The sequence below is a fragment of the Rhinolophus ferrumequinum genome, assembly GCF_004115265.2.
Source record: "Rhinolophus ferrumequinum isolate MPI-CBG mRhiFer1 chromosome 15 unlocalized genomic scaffold, mRhiFer1_v1.p scaffold_54_arrow_ctg1_1, whole genome shotgun sequence".
Lineage (NCBI taxonomy): Eukaryota > Metazoa > Chordata > Mammalia > Chiroptera > Rhinolophidae > Rhinolophus > Rhinolophus ferrumequinum.
The window spans coordinates 16873546-16888188 of NW_022680357.1; the positions used below are offsets into that span (position 1 = coordinate 16873546).

General features: G+C 43.4%; 1 protein-coding gene across 3 annotated transcripts in view; it reads left to right on the forward strand.

The window, feature by feature from the left end:
• METTL9 (methyltransferase like 9) overlaps positions 1-14643 on the forward strand; it is a 41270-nt gene that overhangs the window by 15378 nt on the left and 11249 nt on the right. For all 3 annotated transcript variants that reach the window (XM_033101507.1, XM_033101505.1, XM_033101506.1), the window contains exons 3-4: positions 1632-1841; positions 7305-7489. In XM_033101507.1, the coding sequence (XP_032957398.1) occupies positions 1632-1841; positions 7305-7489 (395 nt within the window). The remainder of the gene's footprint in view (positions 1-1631; positions 1842-7304; positions 7490-14643) is intronic.

Below are 14643 nucleotides of genomic sequence, written 5' to 3' on the forward strand. Positions count from 1 at the left end.
CATTTTTGAGCATTTCTGTGGGTCAGAAGATTTACTGTAAAAACATTCTTAGATTTGGTTAAACTCTCCTATGGCCTTAGTGGGAAAAGGAGAAGGTGAGTTTGCTCTGTGAACTCCAGAATTTAAATGTTTCCTGACACTGGTCCTCCAGGAGCACCAAGTGGCACACCTCCCTCCAGGCCTGGGTAACAAACACTGCACCTTATGGTCACTTTCCGAAGTGGCAGCACAGGACACATTTCAGCCTGGGTTTCAGGGGCTGCTTCGGGCTGCCAAGGAAAGGCCTTGCGGAGGCTGGCCGGCCTGCCGAGCTCCAGGGCGCCCCGCACCGCGGCAGCAGCTGCCCTTCCTTCGCTCTGTACTGTCGGGTCTGCGAGCTCCACGGGAAGCTCAGAACCCTGCCCTGGACAAACGGGCATTTGAGAGCTAGAAAACCAGTTCAATGGGGAGTGCGTTTCAGTCCAGATGCTGCTTCCACAAGACGTGGTTGGATCTGTAGCTTCTTTTCCAAGCGTTCTCTTTGGTCTCCCTTTTAACTCCTCTCGGTCTCTTTTTTCAAAGGCATTACCATGGTTGTGAGTGTTTTCTCGGATCTTTAGAAATAATAAGACCCACCCCATTGTGTAACATAAACTTGACATGAATATGAATCTGCCTCCTTTTTTTTTTTTTTTTAAAGATTTTATTGGGGAAGGGGAACAAGACTTTATTGGGGAACAGTGTGTACTTCCAGGACTTTTTTCCAAGTCAAGTTGTTGTCCTTTCAATCTTAGTTGTGGAGGGTGCCGTTCAGCTTCAAGTTGTTGTCCTTTCAGTCTTAGTTGTGGAGGGCAGGGCGCAGCTCAGCTCCAGGTCCAGTCGCCGTTGCTAGTTGCAGGGGGCAGAGCCCACCATCCCTTGTGGGACTCGAGGAATTGAACTGGCAACCTTGTGGTTGAGAGCCTACTGGCCCATGTGGGAATCTAACCGGCAGCCTTCGGAGTTAGGAGCATGGAGCTCTAACTGCCTGAGCCACTGGGCCGGCCCTGAATCTGCCTTCTTGATGCAAATTAGCTGATGCCACAAGCATCGCTCTGTTCCTCTTCTCTCGTGTCTTAAAAATCTATTACACTGAAACTATTTTTTTTCTTACCCATTGTCCAGTTTCATAAAGGCTTTTTTTCCTTTTTGGTTTTCCTGCTTAGTGATATTGGCTAGTGTCGTGGTCTGATTCTGTCATCTTCTTGAACTGATAAACATGTTTTCTGTTACTCCTGCCGTCTTTCCTTCCTATTTTGACATAAAGTCTTTACATTCACCTTTTAATTTCTTCTTCCCGTCCCCTCTCATCCTTTTCTCTTTCCACCTTCTATTCTTCTCCTTGTCCCACTCTTTTTGGGGTATTATCTGCAGCCTCAAAAGCAAGTGATGTTATCTGGACATATTTTTTTATTTTACTAACTTTGCTTTTTAATCGTATAAATAATATAAAAATAATATTTTAATCATGTGAAATAAACATTTTGCAAGTTCAAAAGCTGTTGTTGCTGAGTCACCACGATTGTGTGTGTGTGTGTGTGTGTGTGTGTGTGTGTGTATGGGTGGTGCTTGGTTTGTATAGATTCTTCCCATTTTCCTCCTTTCTTTTGCAGGTTGCTAGGAAGAGGCTCAATGTTTGTATTTTCACCAGATCAGTTTCAGAGACTGCTTAAAATTAATCCAGACTGGAAAACCCACAGACTTCTTGATTTAGGTGCTGGAGATGGAGAAGTCACAAAAATCATGAGCCCTCATTTTGAAGAGATTTATGCCACTGAGCTGTCTGAAACTATGATATGGCAGCTTCAGAAGAAGAAATACAGGTACAATGTTTAGACGTCATTGGGGGTATATGTCTTGGTTTTAGATGTATTTCTTCTTGAGAGCATATTATTTAAAGCATATGAATCAGAACCAATTTTCCATGATTAGGAATTTTAAAAATTTTCTGTGTTATAATTAAGTGGAAATTGAAAGAGAAGTTATCTTTCCTTGGCAGTGTCTTTCTGGACTAGAGGAATTGGGGCTGTCGGGAGAAAAAGAGCAGGTAAGAGACAGCTTGGAAAGAGGAGATCAGAGGTAGGGACTTGTTCCTTGGTTGGAATCTGGCATTCTCAGATATGTTTTTAATTAAAACCGTTTTTAATTGGAAGAATATATAACATTGAATGTACCATGGTGACCATTTTTAAGTGTGCAGGTCAATGTCATGAAGCATTTCACATCCGTGTGTAAACCGTTCACCGTCGTCTCTAGAACCTTTTCATCTTCCCCACTAAAACTGTCCCCATTAAACACTAACTCCCCACGCCCCCCACCCCTGCAGCCTCCATTCTACTTTGTGTCTCTATGAGTTTGACTCCTCTAGGAACCTCACCTAAGAGGATTCTTACCGTATGTGTCCTTTTGTGACCAGCGTGTTTCACTTACGTAACGTCTTCAGAGTTCACCCATGTGTCAGAATCGCCTTCCTTTTCAAGGCTGAGTAATATTCCATTGTTTGTGCAGACCACGTTTTGTGTATCCCTTCATCTGTCAGTGGGCACTTGGGCTGCTTCCATCTTTTAGCTATTGTGAATAAGGCTGCTGTGAGCACAGCTATACAGGTATCTGTTTTGAGTCACTGCCTTCACTTCTTTTGGGTACATATCCAGAAGTGTAATTGCTGGATCATATGGTCATTCTATGCTCAGATTTTTGAGGCCCTGCCGTACGGTTTTCCATAGCAGCTACACCATTTAGACCCTGTCAGCATGCACCAGGGTTCCAATTTCTCTGTATCTTTCCTGATACTTGTTATTTTCTGTTTTGTTGTTTTGGTAACAGCCATCCTAGTGGGTATGAAATGTCCGAGCTTGGTTTTAAGACCATCTGCTGCTTGAGAGACTTAGGGAGAAGGCTTTTCAGCCTTCATGGCTTCTAATGAATGGGAGAAGAAGGGATGCTATAGACTAGGGGAGCTAGGCCTGGCCTCAGACGGAGTCAGGCACTCTCCTGTCCACCCACGTTTCTGCTCATGCAGACTAACCCTAGAGCATTAGCGTGGCTCGTGGAACATTGGCAGAACGTGGACATTTTCTGCCTCGGAAGGGAAGCCTCGGGAAGAGAAGACCCAGGAGGAAAGGGGTGGCAGTCAGGCTGCCGTAAGCAGATATTGAGCGGGATTTGATGTGGAAGGAGCGAGTGTGTGTAGACGGTGTGGTCAGGCACAGCTGGGTATCCGCAGCCGTTGGGAGCAGAGGGAGGCCGACCGCACCCTCCAGCCTGCACGGCCTTGTCGCTCTGTGTTTAACCGGCTCTGAGGGATGTTATAGGAGCCCCACCTGGGTGACGCTGAGCTAAGGGATTTGTGAGGTCCCCCAGAGCTCCAGCAGTCTGTCTCCCCCAGAATCCTGGGGAGTCTGTGTGCTGATAATTGAAATGTATTCCTTCAATGAGAGGTTAATTCACTGTTTCAAACCTTGGATCCTTGGCCTTTATTATAAGAATGGCTTAAGTCGTACTGAATTCCTAACCTGACTGCCCTCCCCCTTTACGAAAATCTGTGTTTGAAAGTGGGTGTGGGGAGGAAAGTGGTCAAAACGTGCCTGTCCCCTCCCACTGACCCTCGCCCTTCCTTGCTTGGCACTAAAGCCCCTCTTAAGACTAAATGTCTACGTGGACTTTTCAGTGAAACTTCAGACGTTTGAATTAGCATTTTAGTATATTTAGAATTTACAGGCTATGTAACCTAGTAAACCTATCCACCATCTAGAAAATACTTAATAATTTTTCTCCTCATACATAGCACATATGCCAAAATCTATTTGCAATTTGACCTCAACAGGAAATTCATACTGGTTGACACTCCCTCCATAATAGTATTAGTATGAAATAAAAACATATTCACAAAAGTAGCAACTTTGGGCACAGTGTAAGATTTTAACAAGGAAGTACTACCGTGTTTCCCCAAAAATAAGACCCTGCTGGACAGTCAGCTCTAATGTGTCTTTTGGAGTAAAAATTAATGTAAGACCCGGTATGATATGATCTGATGTGCTATGATATAATATGATATATCACATCACATCACACCCCGGTCTTACATTATATTAAAATAAGACCGGGTCTTATATTAATTTTTGCTCCAAAAGACGCATTAGAGCTGAAGGTCCAGGTACGTCTTCTTTTCCGGGAAACACGGTATCTTACTAAGTGTAGGGTTCACCCAACCCATGATGGCAGGTCAAACTTAGCTTAATTCCACATTTTGTTGGCTTCTTTTTGGGAGGTAGCTGGTTTTTGTTTCTCTTCAATATCTGGACCCTTAAAAATGGCTTTTTAATAAAGGTTCTGGATGTCATTTTTGAAATCAATAAACAGAAAATGGCCAGGTTTTTCCTGTCTTTGCCAAGACATCATTAACTATGTCATAAACCCTAAGTGTAAAACTTAACTATGTGATTATTTTTGATTATTTTTTAAAACAAAACAGTAACTTTCTTTATATTGTTGGTGTTTTTTAAATTTAGGATTTATCAAAATACTGATGGCTTTGTCACTTCTCTAAGAAAAATGTATTTTAAATCCTCCCCGAAGGTCAACTATTATTTACCTAATTTTCTTGAAATTAAGAATCCCTAAAAAGATGGCTTGCTTCTAGCATTAGAAATGCTGTTTCGGAAAAGCCATAGACATGGGAAAGGATTATACAATTAATTTTTGAGTGTGTGCATTAACAAACAGTTCCACAATTCAAATGACAATAAATAAAAAACTGTGCTTTGGCAGGAAAACATTTTGGCAGCGTTTACCCTCCTCAGTCTACTTTACGGAAAGTTTGTGTTAAAATTAGTTGACCTGATCTGACTGGTGGTTGGTAGATGGTGGAGGAAAAAAGTGTGTTCAAGATACTGAGGTGAGGGACCCAGAGGTTTGGAATTCAGTCTGCCCAGACAATTCCCACACGGGTAATCCATAAGGAGTTGTATATTCATTTTTGACACCAGAGAACAAAGATATTAAATATAAATTTGAAAGATGCTTGACTTGAATCCATTATCTGTAGGTTTGGGCTCTTTCTCATAAAGAAAATATTGCAGTTCAGGAGTCTATTTCTCATGTTAACGTCCCCTTTATTTTCTTTCTGTTCACAAAAACCTATTGGAGACTGGAGTGCAGATGGCCATTCACTCAACCCACCACCCTAGAAGCACTTTGCAGAGAGTAATTGTCAGGTCTTTCTCAGTTTCTATGAAGAGAGTGAGTCATTGACCTGGATAACGTGCTAGAAGGATTTCCAAGTTGTCATTTCTCTTCTGCCACTGATTTGCAGTGTGACCTTGGACAAGTCACGTCTGTCATTTTTCTCACAGGAAGAGGGAAGTCGTGACAACTTGGGCTAATTTGCAGTTTGAGTGGGGCCAATGCATTTGTCTTCCTGAGTCAAACAGAGTTGACAAGTAGAAGTCACAAAACAGAATTAAAGATGAAGTCGGACTCTGATCGATGGTTTCTCTCTGTCCCAGGATAAAAGCCGTACTTTTCTGTTACGGGCATGTATTTCTGTCTTTCAGAATTACCAACATAGAAAGGAACTATCTGCAGTAATTCTGAGAAGGATTTTGTGAGATTCTTCTAGACCAAATCATGCTGCTGATGTTCGCCTCTTTTCTCCTTGTAGATAGGCCTAAGAAGTTTTTGTCGTTTTGCTTTTTAAAATCAAGTATATGATTTTTTTGGTTGCAATTTATACATTCAAATTGGCTGTTTGGCTAAGGTATTCATGTACCAGTAGTCTTTCTTTTTACTTGTTCATTTTGGTTTTTAAAATGGAATTGATGAGATTTTTATCCTGAAAACAGAATGTTCTCTGCAGTTTGAATGAAGTAAATCCAGTTTCTAAAATCCTCATTGCCAGTCACAGCTTCATCACAACAAAGTGATTTTGAAGCCCGAGTGGTCTACTTATTTCAAGCCACAAAAGAACGTGACTCGTCCCTTGAAGTTTGTTACAGTTGTTTTGGACGAGGCTTTAGTTTTTAAAACATTTAGATTGACAAGAAGATGCAGCTGAGGGGTTTGTGTTCCTTCTTATTCCACTGTTCAGAACCGCTCTACAATGTGCTCCTGAGTTTTCCAAAACAGCCCTCATGGAACTTTTTAGAATTTTCTAATCTATCTCTAGTGTAGCTGCTCAGCATAATCAAAGACACATTGTTTCCAGAAGGCCCCTTTCCCTGTCCCCTTTCCCGTCCCCTTTCCTGTCTCTGTGCAACATGCCTCACCTACCGCATTTCCATTGCTGTAACCGGGCAGGACTGAATGATGTATAAAACTGCCTTAGGTGTGGCTGACCAAGACTCTTGCTATAAGGACTCCCCCTTTTTCTGTGGAGAAAACGTTGTTAAGGACTAGAAATGTTCTAAGACAGAGACAGAGAGAGAGAGAGAGATTGAGGGGTGAGAGTGCAGTGTTAATAACTATCTTCATGAACTGACACTTGTAATAGGATGTTCCTGTGCGTTACGTTCTTCTCGGAAGAGACTAGAGTCTGACATAGTATTTCTCTCCTGGGAACAGAGATATGCTCCAAAGGTCATAGGTTGTCAATGGAAATGGTCTTATATCACACCACCTCCAGCCATTCTGAAAATTAGGAGGGACCCTAGGAATAGAAAACAGGAATATACGATATACTTTATGATTAAATTCCAGCGAATGTAGAAAGTAGAATTCTTTGTTCATTAACTGATGTTCAATAATTTGATGCTGCTCTAGTTTTATAATCATTTTTATCACTATATTGTCATATGTACTTATTCAGCATACCGTGTTTCCCCGAAAATAAGACCTAGCCAGACAATCAGCTCTAATGCATCTTTTGGAGCAAAAATTAATATAAGACCCATCTTATTTTACTATAAGACCAGGTATAATGTAATATATAATATAATATATAATATCATATACCGGGTCTTATATTAATTTTTGCTCCAAAAGATGCATTAGAGCTGATGGTCTGGCTAGGTCTTATTTTCGGGGAAACAGGGTATGACTGGTTTTTAGGAAGAAAATTTTATATGTTTGAGGTTTGGAAATAGGTGAAATGCTAAAAATTTAAAGAAATACGGTGGCTAATTTGCTCTTGCCTGGCCCTTTTATTTCTGCAACTATAATTATAAATGAAGATTTGGAATTTACTTTGATTTAGAAGACAACGTTAGAGCCTTTCCTGGCATCGCAATTATTTTGAAAGATGTCTTCAACGGAGTTTGTATCAATCCAGTTCTTTCTGATTTTTCCAGAGTGCTCGGTATAAATGAATGGCAGAATACAGGGTTCCAGTATGATGTCATCAGCTGCTTGAATTTGCTGGACCGCTGCGATCAGCCCCTGACGTTGTTAAAAGACATCAGAAGTGTCTTGGAGCCAACGAGAGGCAGGGTCATCCTGGCCCTGGTCTTACCCTTCCACCCCTATGTGGAAAACGGTAAGTGTGGTCAGGCTGCCTGTCTCCTGGTGTTTGTCATTCTGTTTCTCTGAATAGCGTGCAATTGAAAGGAACACAGGTAACCTATAGGACATAGCACCTTGGTGAATGTCCGTCTTAATGGGGATCTTTTGGGCCTCCCTTTGCAGTGGGTCTGCTTTCTCGAGACTGAAAGCCCAGAACGGTCTCTTTTCTGCCTTTAAATGAAGCTCACACCATTCATTTATTAGCGTATTAGCTGACTTGAGCAAGAAATGATGCCTTTTCATTCCCTCATGCACTTGCTGAATGTCCCAGACTCTTAAAATGACAAATGCTGTTCCCTGTCTTTCCCTTTTGAAGACCTTGTGCTCCAGCATCGATCATTTCTTTGTGTAACATTTGTTTTCTGTGTGTTTTTGATTGCATAGTCTTGCTCTTCAGCAGTATGGAATGAAGAATATATTAGAAGAGGTAGTTTGATTCCCTGTTACTTCATATTTCCTGTGATTTCTGGCTGTAATCACATTAATTCAGTTTTAGCTTACGTGGTTTGCATTTCAGGTCACGTTGAAAGTTACGACTTTAAGCCTCTCTTGCACTTTTGTAAGTTAATGTAAAAATTATTTATTATGTAAGTAATACATGTTAATATTTAAAAAATCTCTGGTGTTTTACTGCCTTGCTCAGACTGGGGTTCAAAACCACTGAGAGCCGGCCGACATTTTTAAGAAACCCATTGATATTTTGTGAGCGTCATAGTTACAAAACATGCAGATCTGACTTCAGGGACGATGTTCATGTCGCTTATCACCACGGATTTGTGTCACCACCCACGCACCCCTCGTTTCTTCTTCTTGTGATTTCTCCCCCTCGGGTCTTGGTCTGTTCCGATTCACTGCTTGTCTTAGCATTTAGCAAACTGTTCGGTCTGTGTCGATGGGAGACTAACAGGAGACTTCTTTGGATGTAGGAGGGCGTGAATGAGAGTAGATGGACGGCTGTCCCTCCCTCGTCTGCATTTTCCCATTCCTGCTGTTGGACCGTTTGTCATGGTAGCGGAGTTTCTGTCACCATACACAGCGCTGTGCTCTGGGGACCCCGGGCAGCGTCCTCCTTGGTAGTTCAGTGGCCTGACCGGATCTGGGTGCTGTGCTCTGCGTAACTGAGGCTCCACGCCCCACAGCGCAATCTGCAGTCACCAGCTTGTGAGCTCCTGCTGTGCTGCGTCCTGTTGGGCAACCACACCGCTGAACTTGAGTGCAACTTCCTGGCATAGCAGGAGGTGGAAGGGCAGGGGAAGAAACAGCAGTCTGGCCGTGAATTTTATTTCCTTGTGTTTCTGCCACTAAAAATAGAGAGGAAGTCAAGTTGGATGAAAAGGTGGTTTCCAGTGAGGAGCGAGCACAGGCCCCTTGGCTGTGGCCTCCCGGCCTGGCCTGCCGAATCCAAGGAGTGCAGAGCTGAGACAAGAAGCCTGGTGGCTGTGGTGACCTGTGGTGACCTGTACATTTTGCAGACTGCTCTTTGGCACCTGCTATGGCTTCCTTTCTCTGGGTCACTGATTAGAGCCTGATTATTTCCATGTGACCTCGTGTGAGGGCACGAATCCCGGGCTCTTTGCAGGAGGTCCGAGTGTGCTTGCACCCTGGGCTCCTTCAGTTTTTAACAAAAAGCAGTTGTAGATGGAGTGATTACTTGTGTAATTTTTTTTTATTTGTCTTGAGGTTGAACCACAGTGCTTTTGTTACTTAGGTTAATTGGGGGGAAAATGTAAAGTGTTATCTTTTCATTTCTTTTCGTTTCAGTTTATTGGGTTTACTGACCCAATTTCAGATAGGGGTTATTAAATCTACTGAGTATTGTTGGTAGCATCAAAAAAAAACAAAGAAAGGAAGGAAGGAAGGAAGGAAGGAAGGAAGGAAAGATGAAAATTCTGTGACATGTTTAATTGTTCAGAATTGTAAGTTTTATAAAAAGGTAGCAATTCACGATGAAAAGAATTCAAGCAGCTTGCAAGAGAGTGAAGCGTTTCTCATCCATGCCAATTCCACCGCCTTGCGCTGCTTTCTTGAGTATTTTTCCAAAGAGTGTCTGTGCATCTGGAAGTCCTGTGTGTGCCCATGAAGAAACGGACGACATAACCAAAGCCCATCGTAAATGCTTCTGTTCCCTTTTCCCACTTAGGTCTCTGTAGGCAGTTACTCTTCACCTGCACGTATGCGTCCGCCTCGCCGTCGGGAGGTAAACAGAGCGCGCTGGAGCGGCTTGTTCTGCTGGCCGGACTCTCGGCCACTGGCTTTTACTGACACTGACCGTGGTGCCAGCGCACACCGTGGGCCCCGGCCAGCGCTCCAGGCAGCCTGTCCCTCGTCCCCACTGGTTGCCACACACCGAGCGCAGCGGCGGGTGCGGGGCAGCCGTGCTGCAGGCCCCATCCGTGTGCTTTCAGATGCCAGCAGCGCTTTGTAAATAAGAGTGAACTGGACATTCTGGCGCAGGGCTGCACACGCGTGCCAGGATGTGCCAGGCTGTGCCTTCTGCCCAGAGAAGGAGAAGGAGCCGCCCAAGTCGCTTTTGAAACTGAAGAGTTTATTTTAGGGAAGTGAGGCCAAGGGAGGTTCACTCGAGTGCACCTGCTCCGCTCGAGTCAGAGCGTGTGTCTTGCTTTGTTTGTCTTCAGAGTCGACTCCCCCCAGAATCACAGGATGGCCGGGTGTAGGCCTGGCAGCCCCTGAGAGGACAGGGGCCTTCTCGCCAGTACGTCTGTGTGGTTTAGTAGTAGTGAGGGAAACCTCACCACACGTGTCCCCAGCATTTTGGGGTCCACTGGCAAGGAGCTCAGGACCCTCTTGACACATCGGGCGGGGCTGGGGGGGCCCCCTGCCCTGAGCATGTCTGCGCTGGGGGGCTGGCTCGCAGTGAAGGCCGACGGGAATTGGCCGTCAGACACTCTGGGCCACAGAATGCTTTCATTTAAAAAGTATTTACCGCGTGCCTACACGCTGGACACACGATGTTGGCGATGCATGTTATGGAGAACAGTAAAAGCAAGACAGGAGCTGCTGGAATTGGGGTTGGGTTTGGGTGCTGTAATGTGAAAAAGGGTGCTCAGGGGAGGGAGGGCATCACTGAGAGGGGGACAGAGAAAAGACCAGAGGGGCATAAGGCTGAAGGTTGTCTGTGTGACACGTTGCTAGGGGCAGGGTTGCTTGCCTGCTACCCTCACACTGTTTATGGAGGAGTCGTCTTTTCCTCAATCTTTGAAATGTCACTGTTATTTAACAGACACTGAAGACCTGTATGTGTCTGCTTCTGTTCGATTAGAATTTATCTTTCCGTGTGTGTGCCCAGCCAAACGATTTTAATGATTGTAAGTTATCATACATTTTAATATAATAGCACTGGTGCCCCCACCAGTCAGTTCCCCCCCCCCCACATTTTCTTGGCTTATTTATTTAACAGGTCGAATTTAGAACTAGCTTGTCTCGTTCCCTATATTAAATTTCTAGATTAATTTAGGGAGTATTGAACATAAAATTTTCTTCACAAAGGTCCTGCACAATTTTTGTTAGACTTATCCTAATGGGGTGTGTGTGTGGGAGAGAGAGAAATATTATAAATAGGAATTTTTCTTCGATCATTTTTTAAATTTCTGGTTTTTCCCCAGCTTTACTGAGGTATCATTGACAAATACAAACTATGTATTTAAGGTACAGCATGTGATGATTTAATATATGTACACATTGTGAAATGATTACCACTGTCAAGTTAATTGACATGTCACCTTACACAGTCACCTTTCGTGTGTGTGAGGAGAACACTGAAGATTTATTCTCTTAGCGAATACCAGATGTCGCCATGCTGTACGTTGCCTCCCCAGGACTTACACGTAACTAGAAGTTGGACTAACATCTTCCTGTTTCCCACACCCCAGCCCCTGGCAACTGTTGTTCTCCTCTCTGGTTCTACCAGTTGAACTTGTTTAGAGCCCACGTCTGAGTGAGATCACACAGTATTTGCCTTTCTGTGTCTGGCTTACTTCACTCAGCGTGACGTCCTCCGGGTTTATCATCCGTGTTGTCGCAAGTGGCTCTTCCGTCGTATTTTAGAATGAATGTCATGTATACATACACAAGCAACTGATAGTTTTGTGTGTATCAATTTTGCAATCTTGTACCTTGTTGAACTATCTTAGTGTTTCAGTAGTTTCTCCATCCATTCGCTTGCATTTTCCTGATTCACAGTTACAGTGTCGGCAAATGGTTTTGCCACTTCTTTTCATGTTTAGACTTTTTTTTTGTTGCCGAAGTGAATTAGTAGTTGATTCCAGAAAATGTTAATAAAAAACAGTGGACCTTTTTCCTTGTTTTTGATTTTAATGAAAACATTTCTACTTTAAACACGATGGCTCTTTCGGCTTGAGATTTTGCTTATTAGACTTGAGGTACATATTGTTTTACTCCTGTTTTATTAAGAATTTAAAAAATCAGGAATCACTGTTGAATTTTTCAACCGGTGTTTTCAATACCCATGGAGATAGGCATCCTGTTTTTTCCCTCCTTTGACTTATTAAGTTAGTAACTCTTTTCTAACATAAGGTCACCCGTGCAGTTCTGGGTTTAGATGGGACACATCACTAGATTGTATTTACAAACATTCTGAATAAAAACATTAGCATGACATTGGGGAGTGACAGTTGATCTGTAGCTGACGTTATCTGTGTCGTGTTTTGACATCCGTGTTCTGCTGGCTTTGTAAAAGCAGTTTGGAAGTTTTTATTTTTATGCTCTGGAACACTTCAATATCCATTCTTCGAAAGTTTAGTGGATTTCTCCTGTGACACCTGGGAGGCCCTGTGCGTTTTGAGAGGTAGCTTCTGGCAAGTTCCTCGTTTTCTTCCAGGGTCATCATTCCAGTTAAATTAGACGTGGTCAGTCTGAAAGTTCCCTTCAGTCTGAAGAGAACCAGCAAGACTCTGGCCAGACCATCCTGTGGAAGGAGCCCAGGCTTTACAGGCTGACCTGTGCTCGAATCGTGGCTCCGCCCTTACTGCCTGCGCCTCTCGTTATGCTGAGTGTTTCGTCTGTAAAAATGGGGCTGACACTTCCCTTGAGGTTTGTCGAGAGGATTAGATAATCTCCTGTATCGGATAGGGCCTGGCTGAGTCTCTCTCTGCACTGGCATTTGATACGTGGTGTGGATGTACGCCATCCCATCCTATTCTGTGATTTGTTTTTATTTGTGGCTTCCTTGATCACATTTGTGTACAGTTCTTCAGTTTAAAGTATTTGTGAGTGTCCTTACAACTGCCTGGGAAGCTCTTTCGTTCTGCATTTTAGCTTCGCCTCAAAGTCTGCGTTCTCCATCGTTTTATGTGACTTGACTCCACAGACACTTAACTCTATGCCCATTAGCCAGAGGGCTCGGGTTCCCTTAAGTCTTACGTGGGAGAGAGAAGGAGATGCCTTGTTCTGAGAACCCTGCTCATAGCGTTTGGTACGTGGTTTACGTGTTCGTGTCTGGAGGGTGGGGCGTGGACACTAGAACCACGTCTCTTTCTGTTTCCCTCTTCTAGTTCTTTCAGTATTATTCTCTTTTCATTGTCATGGGAAACAAACCTAAACAAGCTAAAGCTTAATCCTTTCCAGTGAAAATTCTGGTTGCTCAGAGAATAGGAAAATTAATCCTATGTGGATTCAACAGTTTTATGGCGAGGGAGTGAGGGTCGATGCTCTGTGTATCTCAGGTGAAGTGCTGAAAGTACTTCTCTGTAGGAACATTGTTCTGCTGCATTCACGTAAAGGCATTTGCGCACCGACTGTGTGCCAGGCAGTGCTAGATGTAAACAGACAATGGCAGGGTAGTCCGATGAGAAATGTGACACAACTGTGGGTTTAGAGAAGGAAAGACCCACTCACCGCTGGGACAGTTATGGAAGGTTTCACATAGCAGGTGACATTCGGGCTGTGTTTGTCTGTGAAGCGTTGTACCAGGCAGAGGGAACAACATATGCAGGAAAGCAGGAGAGAGTGAGCACGGTGGGGTTGGCAGGGTAAGCCCAGGGTGGCGCAAGGACAGCCTCTGGAGGCCTTTGGGTGTGTGATACATAGGGCTCATAAACACACAGCCCTTGCTTACAGTGGGTAAGGTTTACTCTCAGTGAAATGCTGGTTTGTCTGAGGGATTTTGTCTGCCAGTTAGGTACACAAAGAACGGTGAATTTTCAGCCTTGGAAGGACCAAAATCAATGATGCCCGGAAGTAAAACAGAAATGATGTAACGTAGCATTCATTCTTCCGTTCACCTGGATGGTGTCAGGCCTCACTCTGCCATTTGGCTGAGTTCATTTATTCCATCCGAGCTAGTGGTTTCAGATTGGGGGCATACACCCCATAGAGTACACAAGGCAATCCAGTTTGGGATATAGGAGGAGAATATTAGCATGTGTAATTACCGTTGGCTCCTGAACAGCATGGGTTTGGATGGCACAGGTCCACTTATAGGCGGCTTTTCCCCAGTAAATACTCTTCCTTATAATTTTCTTACTAGCATTTTCTTTTCTCTAGCTTGCTTTATTATCAGAATTTAGTATATGATAGATATAACATACAAAATGTGTTAATTGACTGTTTATGTTATTGGTAAGGCTTCTGGTCAACTGTAGGCTATGAGTAGTTAAGTTTTGGGGAGAGTCCAAAGTTATATGTGGATTTTTGACTGCACAGCGGGAGAGGAAGTTGGCACCCCTAAACCCTGCGTTGTTCAAGGGTCATCTGTATATTACTTTTTATGCCAGTTGTTTAATTTTTATTTTGGTGTCTAAGATACACATGTATACACATATACCCGTATAGAAGCATAGACATACAGACTGTCCCCAACACACCCATATACACATCAGACACACACACACACAACACACACACACAAAATGAGCTTACTAGCCCCCGCCCGTTCCATTTTTCCTGGCACATGGAACTAGAAAGGTTGGAGATCACAGATTTAAGCCATCAGTACAAAACGTTTTCAAAGGGATCTTAAAATATTTTTAAATTCTATGGGTTTTTAAACTAAGAATACACCTCATTTAATACTACTTTAAAAGAAACACTTCAATGAAATGAAAACAGTAGGTTGTAATTTATGTTTAATAACGAGTGCACACTCATGAG